This window comes from Microcaecilia unicolor, chromosome 5 (assembly GCF_901765095.1).
Source record: "Microcaecilia unicolor chromosome 5, aMicUni1.1, whole genome shotgun sequence".
In the NCBI taxonomy this organism is placed as follows: Eukaryota; Metazoa; Chordata; class Amphibia; order Gymnophiona; family Siphonopidae; genus Microcaecilia; species Microcaecilia unicolor.
Window position 1 is genome coordinate 150,958,099 of NC_044035.1, and position 14,094 is coordinate 150,972,192.

Consider the following 14,094-nt stretch of genomic DNA (forward strand, 5'->3'; position numbering starts at 1 on the left):
TTAGCACACCTGAAGATACAAGTTCTGATGAAAAGGATTAGGGAAGGTCAAGTTATAACAAACCAATTATAGGGGAAGGAAAGTCATAAGAAGTGCATTAGCCAAAATTTACCTTCAGTGTTAAAAACTGGATAGCCAGACCAGAATACTGGTAAATGTAATTCTTGCACTATAAAACAAACAGAAAACCAGAATGAATGCTGTAGTAAATGCAAGACATTAAAATACATCCGCACCCTATATTAAATACGATCACAAAACCACCACACCACACATACTTATTCTGTCATAGCAACTAGTGGACAAAATTGATTTTACAGAAAAATCCAATCTGCTATAAGCTTGGACACAGATGATGTCAACAGATGAGGACCATTTTGTCTTACTCTGCTCATCTGTGGCAACACAGGTTCTGCTCAATCTGTGACCTTCTCTGGTGAAGAATTTAGATTTGCTGTACTATGCCAGTACTAGAGCCTCTTAATATACCTTGGAACATTTCCACCTTGTCTCTTCAATTATTGCCTCCTCCCCCTTTTTGAGCTTCCAAGCACTTCCACCATCTGACAACCCTCATCACTTCTGCCCTGCCCTCCAAATCAATTCCATATCTTGCCTCAGATCTCCAAATCATTCGCCACTCAGGAAATAATAAATAAGAGAGTCAAGCAGCAAGTCTTAAGCCCTACACTGAAGGGTGTTGGGAGAGGCAGCCATCTTTGGTGCACTGGCAACCACTTCAGCAGGGTAGATGGGTTATCAGCTGTTTGACCTACAAGAATCAGTGAGGTTGATTGAGTGATTAAGGATAGGAATCCCTTAGTCTGACTTGTTTCCTTGATGGACATTTTCAGGAGAGGGAATCAAAATCTTCGCCATTAGAAGTACTGGGAAAATAGGCATACAGCACTCCCTCGTCCCAATCCAAGAGAAAGGCTATCCGTTGTGCATCCCCCTATTGCTGAATACGACAGAGGGACCCTGTTTAAAGGAGAAGTTAACAAGCCTATTGTGGGTGTACCCCACTGCTGAAAAATGTTACCACTCCTTTGTCTAGCAACCCTTTATAAGGTCATAGCGTAACTCAGCATGTCTGCAAGGACACACCTTCCCTGCCAAATAAGTGATCCTGTAAAATGGCCTATTGTCACATCTTGACTATTTTCCAAAACAGAAGGCATGATCCTGTGCCTCCCTGCTTGTTCAAACATCACACAGTCACGGTTTGAGGGAAATGAGCTCTTGGGCCATAGCGAGGTTGGCTCTACCTGTGCGATGCAAGCGCAGCACAGATCCTTACTGACGCCTACTGACACCAACGTTGACAAAGTCCAGGACCCAGCAGTGATTCCAAACTGGGGATGATGATGGCCAGGGCCAGCCACAGACCCAAGGTCTAGTCAGGACAGCTGAAACAAGGCAGGGCCGGACCAAGCAGGCAGGAATGCTGAACAAGCCAACTCACACTGAAATCTGAAGAACATCAGGAAGCCTGCTGCCAAGGCACTGGTTGAGTGGATGGAACTTCTCATATATACTTAGGCAGGATGTGATATCATCAGTCAGTGCCCTCTTGCAGGGCTATAAAAGAAGTGCAGAGTACCAGGAAGTAGGAAAAAAAGATCTTCAGGTACAAGAGGCTGCTGGACACCTACAGCACCTCTGAAACAGGTGAGGGGTGCGACACACTGTCAGTCTTTTCAACCAAAGACACAAAATCTCTGAAAGCCTCTAGAATATTCAATGATATTTATGTATTTACTAGTAAAAAAAAGGCCCGTTTCTGGAGCCAATGAAACGGGCGCTAGAAAGGCTTTCCTCTGCCCCCCCCCCCACCCAACGCACCTTCGTTGTTAGTGACACCATTGTGCCGCCGTTATCGCCGTCAATGTGTGACTCTGCCCCCCCCACCCAACGCACCGTCGTCAGTGACGCCATTGCGCCACCGTCGATGTGAGTGAATTGCTCCACCCTCAACGTCATAACGTTTGATGCGAGGGCAGGGCCCCGAGACTGTTTTTCGTGGCTTCAGAGCTTTGAACTTATGAACCTTGGCTTCAGTGACATCAGACAATAGAACATTGAGGGTGAGTTTTATATATATAGATAGATAAGGATTTATTTACCATCTTTTTGAAGGAATTCACTCAAAATGGTGTACAGTAAGAATAAATCAAACATTAGCAATAGACAATTACAGCAGTAAAAATATTCAAATACAAAGTATGGCATAGTATACTACTTAATTAAATCAGGAATTTTTCAAACTCGTATAACAATACTGAAATCCAAAAATGTTTGAAAATATCTTATGTGTGAGTCTCGCCTTGTGCAAGGAACCTGAAAACCAAATTCCTATCTTCTCTTAATTACCAAGGAACCTCAAATCTCCTACTGGGGGAATTACTGCAAATATCAATCTGCAAGTATAAATCTCCACCCCACTCTTATAAGGAGTCAATTACTATCACAGGTCCTAGTGGGAGAAGGACAGGAGAAAAACAAACCAGACGTAAAAAACTCACGTTTACGTGAGAAAAACGAATGATCTAAAAAAACTCTGTCTCCTACACCACTGTAACTATAAAGCACAGTGAGACCACACACAAACTAAATCACGAATACATACTAATGAACCCAGACCCGACCCTCAATACAATCAATCAAGGGCACCTCCCCCTAACTTCAAGAGCTTGTTCAAAATCCTTCAGCTGTTCAAACTACCATGTAAAAACATGCACAGCACTTTTACTTATCATAAATGTTCAGCTCCTGGCAGGGTGACTTGACAGTCCAACTGTGGAAAAATCCCATGCTATCCGCAGACTTGTGCTAGAAAAGCTGCTCACAGTGCCCTCGAAGAAAGCGGTCTTTGCAGTCTTTACAGTCTCAGTTCATCATAAATCCATCTCGTATCTCCCTTCAACAAGTGCGCCTCGTTTCGCCCAATTGCTGGCTGCCTCAGGAAGGGCACGATCAAAAGTCCCTTACCGGACTAAAATATCAAATTGTCCAAAAGTAGACATGCTGGGGCAACCTGGCTACGCCATCTTTGTGGAGTGAGATATCACGACTTGGACAATTTGATATTTTAGTCCGGTAAGGGACTTTTGATCGTGCCCTTCCTGAGGCAGCCAGCAATTGGGCGAAACGAGGCGCACTTGTTGAAGGGAGATATGAGAAGGGAGATACGAGATGGATTTATGATGAACTGAGACTGTAAAGACTGCAAAGACCGCTTTCTTCGAGGGCACTGTGAGCAGCTTTTCTAGCACAAGTCTGCAGATAGCATGGGATTTTTCCACAGTTGGACTGTCAAGTCACCCTGCCAGGAGCTGAACATTTATGATAAGTAAAAGTGCTGTGCATGTTTTTACATGGTAGTTTGAACAGCTGAAGGATTTTGAACAAGCTCTTGAAGTTAGGGGGAGGTGCCCTTGATTGATTGTATTGAGGGTCGGGTCTGGGTTCATTAGTATGTATTCGTGATTTAGTTTGTGTGTGTGGTCTCACTGTGCTTTATAGTTATAGTGGTGTAGGAGACAGAGTTTTTTAGATCATTCGTTTCTCACACGTAAACGTGAGTTTTTTACGTCTGGTTTGTTTTTCTCCTGTCCTTCTCCCACTAGGACCTGTGATAGTAATTGACTCCGTATAAGAGTGGGGTGGAGATTTATACTTGCAGATTGATATTTGCAGTAATTCCCCCAGTAGGAGATTTGAGGTTCCTTGGTAATTAAGAGAAGATAAGAATTTGGTTTTCAGGTTCCTTGCACAAGGCGAGACTCACACATGATATTTTCAAACATTTTTGGATTATAGTATACTACTTACAATGTCAACACAATGCATAATAGAACACTAAAGTTCTCTCATGTAACATCAATGGTAAAGAAACTGAACTGGCTGCATGTTACTCAAAAGGATCCAATTCAAAGTACTGTCAGTTATACATCAGACTAGTTTGCTGCCCATTCTATTTCAAACATATGTTGACTGTTTACCATCCAAGATGTGAATCATGGTCACAGCCTGCTATGAGACTTTTGATGGATAAAGTCACTAAACTTCTGTATCCAGAAACATGAGCTACAGCCTTTGTTCCTGCAGGGATAACACTGTGGAATGCATTGCCAGGTCAACTTCGGAACTGTAGTAGCGACAATTTAGGAAATTGTTGAAAACAAAACTGTTTCAGTAATTTTTTTTTTTTTTTTAACTTGAAGACTGTTTTCATGGTTCGTTTTGTTTTGTTATGAATACTGTGTATGTTTTTATTTTTGTAAACCACCTAGTTATAGGTAGTCTAGAAATTTTTAAAATAAATAATATAGAGTAAGAGGAGTTAGAAAATAAGGCAACTAATTTTAAGAAAGTTGCACATGAGGTCAGAGAGATGGTTGACAGATAGGTGCACATAAGGTCAGAGAGATAGTTAAATATCTCAGCTAGGGTAGGAGTGGATAAACATGTCCTGCTGCAGTACACACAGCCCATGTCACTCCTTGTGTGTGCAAGACTAATTAATTACGTCTTCCATTAAAGGCCTGGTTGAAGAGTCAAGCTTTCACCTGCTTCCTGAAGTAGAGAGATAGTCTTGTGTTAAGCGGGGCCTTTCATAAGTGCATTCCAGAGTGCGAGGGCTACTCCAGAGAAGGCTTGCTTGCGGGTATCACATCATGTAATGTCTTTTGGAGAGGGTGTGGTTAGTGAAAGTCCTTGAGAGGACCTTAGTGTCCTTGGAGGTGTGTAGAGGATCATCCTATTCTTCAGGTACTCAGGGGCCATTTCCTTTAAGGGCCTTGAAGATCAGACAGTTTTAAATTTAGCCCTGTATTGTACTGGTAGCCAATGAAGTTTCTGCAAAAATGGTGTGATGTGGCCACGTTGCTTGCAACCTTCTATTAGTCTTGCTGCAGCATTCTGAATCAATTGGAGCAGGTGCAGGCCCTTTGTAGTCAGACCATTGTAAAGTGCATTACAGTAATCCAGTCTTGATGTTATCATGGGATGCACAACTGGGATAAGATTTACCTTCTCAACATAAGAAGAGAGAGGCAGCGTAGCTGTTGCAAATAGTAGAAGCAGCTCTTGAAGGTTGCTTGGATTTGGAGAGTAAGTGTTGAATCTAACTGTATTCCAAGGTTCCTGACTTGTGATTTGATATGTGAAGTTTTCCCAGAGTGAGCTGTAATCCTTGGGTGTGGAGCCCATCTATACAATCACTGAACCATGATTTAGGTAACTGCAACCACATCACATCAATCTCTAGTTCCACAACGGTAGCTTCTTAGTCAAGAGTTTAGTTAGTCAGAATTCTATATACAAATGTCTAAACTGTGTTCTCTCCTTTCCCCATTTGCTCCTCACAATTAAACTGATCCAATATCATACCTACCCCTTCTATTAAGCCAGGAACATTGGTTTTTATTTCCTTTATTTTATTTTTCTTTTGCTTTACCATATATTGTATATTTTGCATGAAGCACTGCCCTCAAGAACTCATGCAACATAAAACATTCTTGAATATCATGTTGGGCACAAAAGATATCAAAGTCTATAAATTCTTATGAAGGCATGTAGAGCTGAAAGCCGACCGACAGGAGCCCTGGTGAAGAGCTCCCGAGCCAAGAGTGCTCCAGCACTGGTCCAGCCCTTCGAGCCACGACTCGAATAACGAATTGAATGACCAACGAAGGGGAGACAACAGGGGTGAACCGTAGCTATATCCCTCGGCTTCAGGTGGCCACCCCAATGGTAATACTGACGCCGGGACACGGCGCCATTGTCGTCCAAGCCTGACCACGAGGCAGGCAAAGAGGGACCAGCGACAAGGAGACGGCAGGGGTGAGCCGAAATTGTACCTCACAGCTTCGGACAGCCACCCCAACGGCAATACCGACGTCGGGACATGCGCCTTTGTCGACCAAGCCTGGCCACGAGGCCAGCGGTAAATCCGACCACACGGCTGACAGAGAAGGATCCGTATAACTGAAGGCGCCCAGTCCGTTGCGGCGCAAAGGGCGACACGAAGTGCTGAAACTTCGACCGCGCGAGCGGCAAGGAACCAGATGACCCACTGAAGACCGACGCCTACAACAGAACTTGATCACCAAGCAAACGCACTGGACACGCGCCTACGCCCGACACCGCCGCCGCCTAACGACTCGACCGTGCGGAGGTGAGGCGCCGCTTTGGGCAGTGCTGTCCAGGAGAGGCAGATTGTAAACGTTCCCCCTGCGTAAATTCGGAAGCCGAACCAACCCAGAGACGCCACGTTTGAGTTAAGCTGTTGAGTAAATAACCCATCAACTAACCCGGAACCGCCGCTGTAACGTTCAAAGTGAATCGTTGAGCAGTCAGACAGACCACCAACAAAACGGGTTAGAATCCAAGGCCCCAGCTCCTCACGTTTGAAACCTCGATTGCACACGATGGGAACAATCTTCAACACGATGCAGTCATACTAGTAAGACAAAACAACAGGAGAGAGGAACACACACAAACTCCTCTTCTCATTTACCCATATGTTTATATTTACCCTGATCCTAGACTCTAGCGTTTATATATACTCTGATACCAAACTTTAATCTAGCCTACACTGAAAAAGAAAAAGACTGCTGGTTTCGACCTTGATCTTGTTCACTAATTGATATGTATCATTAACAATGAATCTGTAAATGTAACTTTTCTATCTCAGCTCCAACTTGATCTATGAGGCGCAGTTATATCCTGACACGATCCCTAAACTTGAATCCTTAATCCTGAATGACCATAGATACTTTTACTACGATCCTAAATTTGTAATCTAATCCCAATGAATATATATACCCGTTATGATATATTGTATATTCTGATGTTCTATACCGCCCCATACCTTGAGGCATTATTCTACGTTTGTAGCATTGCATTACTCTGAATTGTAACATTAACCACACTATGACTCCCGACCTATCACCACCTTCACTACCCTGTTTCCCCGAAAATAAGACATCCCCTGAAAATAAGACCTAGTAGAGGTTTTGCTGAATTGCTAAATATAAGGCCTCCCCCGAAAGTAAGACTTAGCAAAGTTTTTGTTTGGCCCCGATGGGTGCCCACTCTCTCCCACCAGAAGTTCACTATTTGGCAACTAGCCACCCAGCCCAGTTCCCATTAGTGTGGAGGTAGTGACGGCGATATGGTACTGTGTTGTGGTTTATTAGGGGAGGTTGTTTTTTTGTGTCCTTGTGAGAGCTGGACGTCTATAACACAAAGCAACGCATTCTTTTCCTAGTTCTTCCTCTATCAGGGGCCATCGTTGGGATTTTTTTTTTGTATGTGTAATCGTTTGGTTCTCTAGTGTGGTGCATTTGGGTATGGCTTGTACCGTGTTTCGCCGAAAATAAGACATCCCCTGAAAATAAGACCTAGTGCATCTTTGGGAGCAAAAATTAATGTAAGACACTGTCTTATTTTCGGGGAAACACGGTATATATCACACCATACCAAATTGCACTACTGACTGCAAAATTTCAACAACCAACACCGCTTCACACTGTTGACCACTATTCTTAATCAACTCCTATTGTACTATACTAACCAACGCCAAAATGAATATTAACAACCTGCTCTTAATAATCTATTTTCTCCCCCTAATTTACCATGCATGGACTTACCCCTCACACAGATAATAATCTACCCACATCACACAAACCCAACAGACAACTAAAATACAATACACTAGGCCAAAAGAACAACAACCAACTAAAAGGAAAAGCCACTACACATGGACACAACCAACAAAAAGGGAAGAAAGGACACAACAAACCCAAATACCAAGAGGACAGACAACTAATAAAAATTAATACATCTCCGTCCCCAACCAATCCCTACCAATCTATCCAACTGGCCTATGTATATGCCAGATCAGTAGTTAATAAAACAACAACAGCAACAACAGACTGGATCACAGCAGATAACCTCGATCTCTTATTCATAAGTGAAACCTGAATTCATGACCTTAAAGACCTCATAATTTTGGACCTATGCCCCCCTGACTACAGAATTACCCATTGGACAAGGAATGGAAAAAGAGGAGAAGGAATAGCCATAATCCACAGATCCCAGTTCACCATCACAACCATAGCCAAATCCATTCTTCCCCAACTTGAAACTGCCTCAGATAGAATCAATCATCCAACCCTGCAAAAACACCTTAACATAGTCTTGCTCTAAAGACCACCAGGTAACTGGCAGGATTGCCAAACACACTTTATGGACTTCATATCGAATACGTGTGTTTCTTCCTCCAACCTTCTTATATTAGCGGATATCAACCTGCACCTTGAAGACCCTCAGTAAATATGCGTGAATGCAAAGACTTCCTCCAACTATGGGATCTACACTGCCCAAATACGCAGCCAACCCATATTAAAGGACACACACCAGACATCATTGCACACAAATTCTCCCCTGATTTAAATCTTGTACTAATAGACACAAAGTGGACAGCCATACCATGGTCCGACCACTACAAAGCAAACCTTTCCCTTCAATGGCGAATAAAAAAATTCACACCACAAACAAGCACGAACAACCTATACTACGAGGACAAATAGATCCGTTGATATTCTGGCAACACTTCTACAATAATGAATGGACCACAATGACAGATTCAATCCAATTTCTCCAAGAGAGGGACAACAGATGCAGAAGCATACTAGACAACATAGCACCACTTCAAACCAGAACCTCACATAGAAAGACCTCCATACCATGGTTCAACGAAGAATTGAAAAAACTAAAAACACAAGTTAGAAGATTAGAACGCACATGGAAAAAAAGAAAGACGAACCTACACTCAATGCTTGGAAACAACTACAAAGAAAATATAAATAAACCATTAAACAAACTAAAAGAACATACTACAAAACTAAAATTGGACCAAACTACAAGGATACACATAAGCTTTTCCAACTCGTGAACAAATTACTGGATACTACACAAGTGACTGCTAACAGCACAAACACACCAGCAGCAGACAATCTTGCAAAATACTTTAAAGAGAAAATCGTTAAGCTACGACTCACGATACCTGTTAACACCATCGAATACATAAAACTCCTTGTCTAGACCCAAACCCTGACGAATACCCAGCTGACAGAACCTGGACCAACTTCGACACACTATCGGATAATACCATCTCCCAAATGCTCAAAGGGTTCGCCAAATCTCAGTGTAAATTAGACATTTGTCCTAACAACCTTATAAAGCTTGCCCCCCCCAACAATTCATATCAGACCTCACAAAACACCTGACCTATATGCTACAAAAAGGACTATTCCCAATGGATAAAGGAAATATTCTACTCACCCCTATACCTAAAGATGCAAAGAAAAGCGACTTAACCAACTATCGCCCAGTAGCATCTATTCCCCTCATAATCTAACAGAAGGCATAGTGACCAAACAGCTCACCGAATACTTAAATAAATTTTCAATACTCCACGACTCCCAATCAGGATTTCGGTCTAATCACAGCAGTGAAACAGTACTAGTCACTCTCTTGACTAAATTTAAACAAGCTATTGCAACTAGCAATAACATACTCCTCCTACAATTCGATATGTCCAGTGCTTTCGACATGGTTGACCATGGAATACTACTACACATCCTAGAATACTTCGGCATAGGAGGTAATGTTCTTAACTGGTTCAAAGGCTTCCTGACCACAACATCATACCAAGTGGTAGCGAACTCGACTACATCAGCCCCATGGATACCTGAATGTGGAGTCCCTCAAGGATCCCCCCTCTTGCCGACACTCTTTAACCTAATGATGATACCCTTAGCCAGATTATTATCCAATCAAAACCTCAATCCATACATATACAAAGACAATGTAACGATCTACATCCCATTCAAACATGACAAAGGAAATTATCAACGATATTAACCAAAGCTTCCATATCATGAACTCATGGGCAGAAGCATTTCAACTGAAACTTAATGCAGAAAAAGCACAATGTCTTATACTCACTTCACAACAGAACATGAACAAATTCACCACCATAAACACATCAAACTTGTCCCTTCCTGTTTCAGACACCCTGAAAATTCTTGGAGTTACCATTGACCGAAATCTCATGCTTGAAAATCAAGCGAAAAACACAACCAAGAAGATGTTCTACTCAATGTGGAAACTTAAAAAAGAGTAAGACCTTTCTTCCCAAGGACCATCTTTCACAATCTGGTACAATCAATGGTGCTGAGTCACCTAGATTACTGCAACGTACTTTATGCTGGTTGTAAAGAACAAATCATTAAGAAACTTCAATCCGCCCAGAACATGGCAGCCAGACTCATATTTGGAAAAACAAAATATGAAAGTACTAAACCCCTAAGAGAAAAGTTACACTGGCTTCCACTTAAAGAACAAATCGCGTTCAAAGTATGCACTCTAGTTCATAAAATCATTCACGGAGATGCCACAGCCTACATGTCTGACCTGATAGACTTGCCACTCAGGAACACTAAAAGATCATCCCGCACATTCCTTAATCTTCACTTCCCCAGCTGTAAAGGACTAAAATAAAAACTAACGCACGCGTCAAGCTTTTCTTATCTGAGCACACAAATAGGGATTGCATTGCCAATTAACCTAAAAACTATATTCGAATTAACTAACTTTCGTAAATCCCTGAAGACCTACCTCTTCAACAAAGCATACCATATCGATCAACTGTAAATGTAACACATTCCCACTTAACCTATATTGAAACCATGTTCTTCTAATTCTGTTACTTAATTTTTACTATATGACATCCATGTTCTGTTACTTAATTTTTACTATTAAATCCATGCTCTGCATGTAACACCAATTGCTATCTTCTGTTCTGAAATGGCGAATGCCATAACGATATATTGTAAGCCACATTGAGCCTGCAAATAGGTGGGAAAATGTGGGATACAAATGCAATAAATAAATAAAATCTGGTACGTGTCACCACACTTCATTAAGTTACCAAATCAGCAAAGCCAGGTGCCATCTGATCACAATCTTTTTTGACTTGAGCAATGAGGGCGTCCGCAAATGACAAGTTGTTTTTCAAAGATTCCTGCAAATCAGTGATCAACTGAACACATTCCTTCCAGAGTTTGTCATCTCCCTGCAAGACATGGAAAAAAAAAAAAAAAAAAGCTTTCAGAAAACCTGACAACACTACAATGGGGGTATCATTTCAGACTTCACATAAAACCAAGTACTCGTAAGCTTATTATAAAATGTCAATCTGATTCAGTCAGTAACCTTGATCAAAAAGGATGTAAAAGTCTTCACTCTCATATGCACACATATAAATGGGGAGCAATTTGGCATTCAGTGTTTTGCACGTCTATTGTGTTACCCTTTAGTGCAGTGGTTTTATATTAATTTTTCCATGCTAATATTACGCTCCAGGAAGGAAGCATGAGAAAGTCAAAAGTAAACTGGTGTGCTAACAGGTAGCACAACTAACTGCGTCAGGAATATATCTTGTGAGTATTTTGGAGAAAGAATCAGGTGTCTGGGGTTCCCAGCCCAGGACTCAGTGAGAAGCATCAAACTTACTGGGCCAGCAACATGTTTTTTTAACCAGTTCTAGTAGTTTAGCACGTACGTTATTCAGCAGGAGATGCACAAAGGGGTTCTGCGGGCTGTTTTCCATTCAGATCAGCAGACAATGGGAATGGTATGCCAATACATTAAAATGAGCATTCCAAGCGATACACAGACTGAAGCCCCTGCCTTTTATGACAATTTTAACGGGAGGCCAGGTGAGCTGTTGTGGCACCCCAATTAGCAGCCAATTGTCCGGAATGTCCATCTGCTACTGATGATCCCACATTCATCCCCCACCGATGGTCTCCCTCCACTTGCAGAAAGTGGAGGGAACAAGGAGCAGCAAAGGATTTCCTTTACAGAAGTTTCTACAGCACAAGTAGAGGCAGCTCTGAATCAGCAGGTGGTGTGCGGGGGGGGGGGGAGGGGGGAGGAATGAGAGGCAAAAAAAATCATCTCCCCCCCCCCCCCCCCCCCCCGCAGTGGCACTTGCATTCAAAAAAAGAAAAGAAAAAAAAAAGTGTATGCAAGCCATGGAGAGCTGTTCTGGGCATGCGCGTTGCAGCCACACTTAGTGACTGGCTGACCTGCACATGTGCTGGCTTGAGCTGCATGACAAAAAGTCCATGCGCCTCATTTGCATGCGATTTTTGAGAATTGCTCACTATTTCCACCACGGTAATTTTTACTGTGGTGGAAATAGTGAGCGGTTCTTACAGGGAACTTTAGTGCATCGGGCCCTAAGTCAGGAGAACTGGCCTGAACAGGTGCAAAAAGTGGTCTACCCAACTACATTTCTGATTTTGCAAGAAACTTTAAAGAGAAATAGGTAACATTCCTTTTAATATTTTCCCAAATCTTTTGATTGTGTGCACTTTTAAATTTGAGTTTTTCACCATGTAGTGGTTTATTTAAAAAGCACATGAGAATAGACACTGTGGCCCAGATGCATCAACCAAACGTAAAAAAAGCAAAAACGTAAAAGCTGTTACCGAATTTTAAAAAACGAACAATGCAGCAAAAAAACAAGTAGCACATGTTCAGTGCGGTATTGTAAAGTACAATGCATCAATCTGGTGGAATCCCAGTCAGTAATTGGCCCCTAAAGCATGCGCAGAGCAGCCAAGCGTTATGCTGGCTGCTCTGCGCATGCCACAAACGTCAATAAACAAAAAAAAAAAAAAACACAACATGTGGATCGGGAGGGGGCAAAGGCGCTCGTCAGGAGCATCCTGTATGGACGACCTTGCCCCCCCCCCCCCCCCCGCCCGTGGTCGCCGCTGCTGCTCCCCGCTTCCTCCCCGAGCATTAAATAAAAACACAAAACAAAACAAAGCTTTAGGAGCCCTAGCCCCCCCCCCCTTCCTGTCTCTAAACTCTTTCTCCACACAACTCCACCTCCCTCCACCCCCCCCCCCCCCCGCATTACCAGGCCCGTGCAGCACCTCTCACCTCTGTATGAAGGCGCTGCACGGGCAAGAAGACCATCAGATCGCTGCAGTCTTCAGGAGTCTCTCTCCTTCGTATTCCCTGACCTGGGCCCGCCCCCGTTTGACGTAGATTTCTTACGTCAGACGGGGGCGGGCCCAGGTCAGGGAATACGAAGGAGAGAGACGTCCTGAAGACTGCAGCGATCTGATGGTCTTCTTGCCCGTGCAGCGCCATCATACAGAGGTGAGGCGCGCTGCATGGGCACGGGGCGGAGGGAAGCGGAGCTGTGTGGAGAAAGAGTTTAGAGACAGGAAGGGAGGGGGGCCAGGGCTCCTAAAGCTTTGAGTTTTGTTTTGTGTTTTTATTTAATGCTGGGGGAGGAAGCAGGGAGCAGTAGCGGCGACCACGGGCGGGGGGGGGGGGGGGGGGGGGCAAGGCCGTCCATAAAGGACGCTCCTGACAAGCGCCTTTGCCCCCTCCCGAACCTTCTTTTTTTTTTTCTTTTTCACTTTTATAGTGATGCAGGGGGAGGGGGGAGCAGCAGCGACCTTGGGCATCAATAAAAGACGCCCCTGACGCGCAATTTCGCCCCCCTCGCCTTTTCTTTTTTTTTTTTTTACATTAAAGTTTTTAGTCGGATAGCCCTAACGACAGGTACAGACCTGTCATTAGCTTTCCGGCAGTTTTCCTGTATTAGGGTAGTCGGAAAACTTTGATGCATCTCGTTTCAATGGGGTTTCTACACAATTTGCTCATCTGCATTCAGTTTTCGTTTTCTGCTACCGTGGTCGGAAAATGGCCTTTAACGAATGCCACGGTTCAAAAATTCTTCGTTAAAGGGTTGTTAAAGGGTCATTAAAGTTTAGTGCATCTGGGCCTGTGTTTTTAAGTCATTAACTAGAAAGTATTTTGTCATCACCACCCAAATGAGGGCCTTATGGCACACTCCTCCTCCCACCATCCCATTCCACAGGGCCCAGTATAATAAGCAAGTTAAAATAAATACTTGCACATATGCCCCTAGATCTGGCCAAAACACTACCACTGGCACCAGGCAAAACAGTAAAACACAATACACAAATC

The 14,094-nt window shown here is 43.2% G+C and overlaps 1 protein-coding gene across 2 annotated transcripts in view; it reads right to left on the bottom strand.

Moving 5' to 3' along the window:
- The window catches only part of PSAP (prosaposin), a 210,055-nt gene that overhangs the window by 104,878 nt on the left and 91,083 nt on the right, over positions 1–14,094 (bottom strand). For both annotated transcript variants that reach the window (XM_030203420.1, XM_030203419.1), the window contains 2 exons: positions 11,006–11,149; positions 113–169 (listed from right to left, as the gene is read on the bottom strand). In XM_030203420.1, coding sequence (XP_030059280.1) covers positions 113–169; positions 11,006–11,149 — 201 coding nt within the window. The remainder of the gene's footprint in view (positions 1–112; positions 170–11,005; positions 11,150–14,094) is intronic.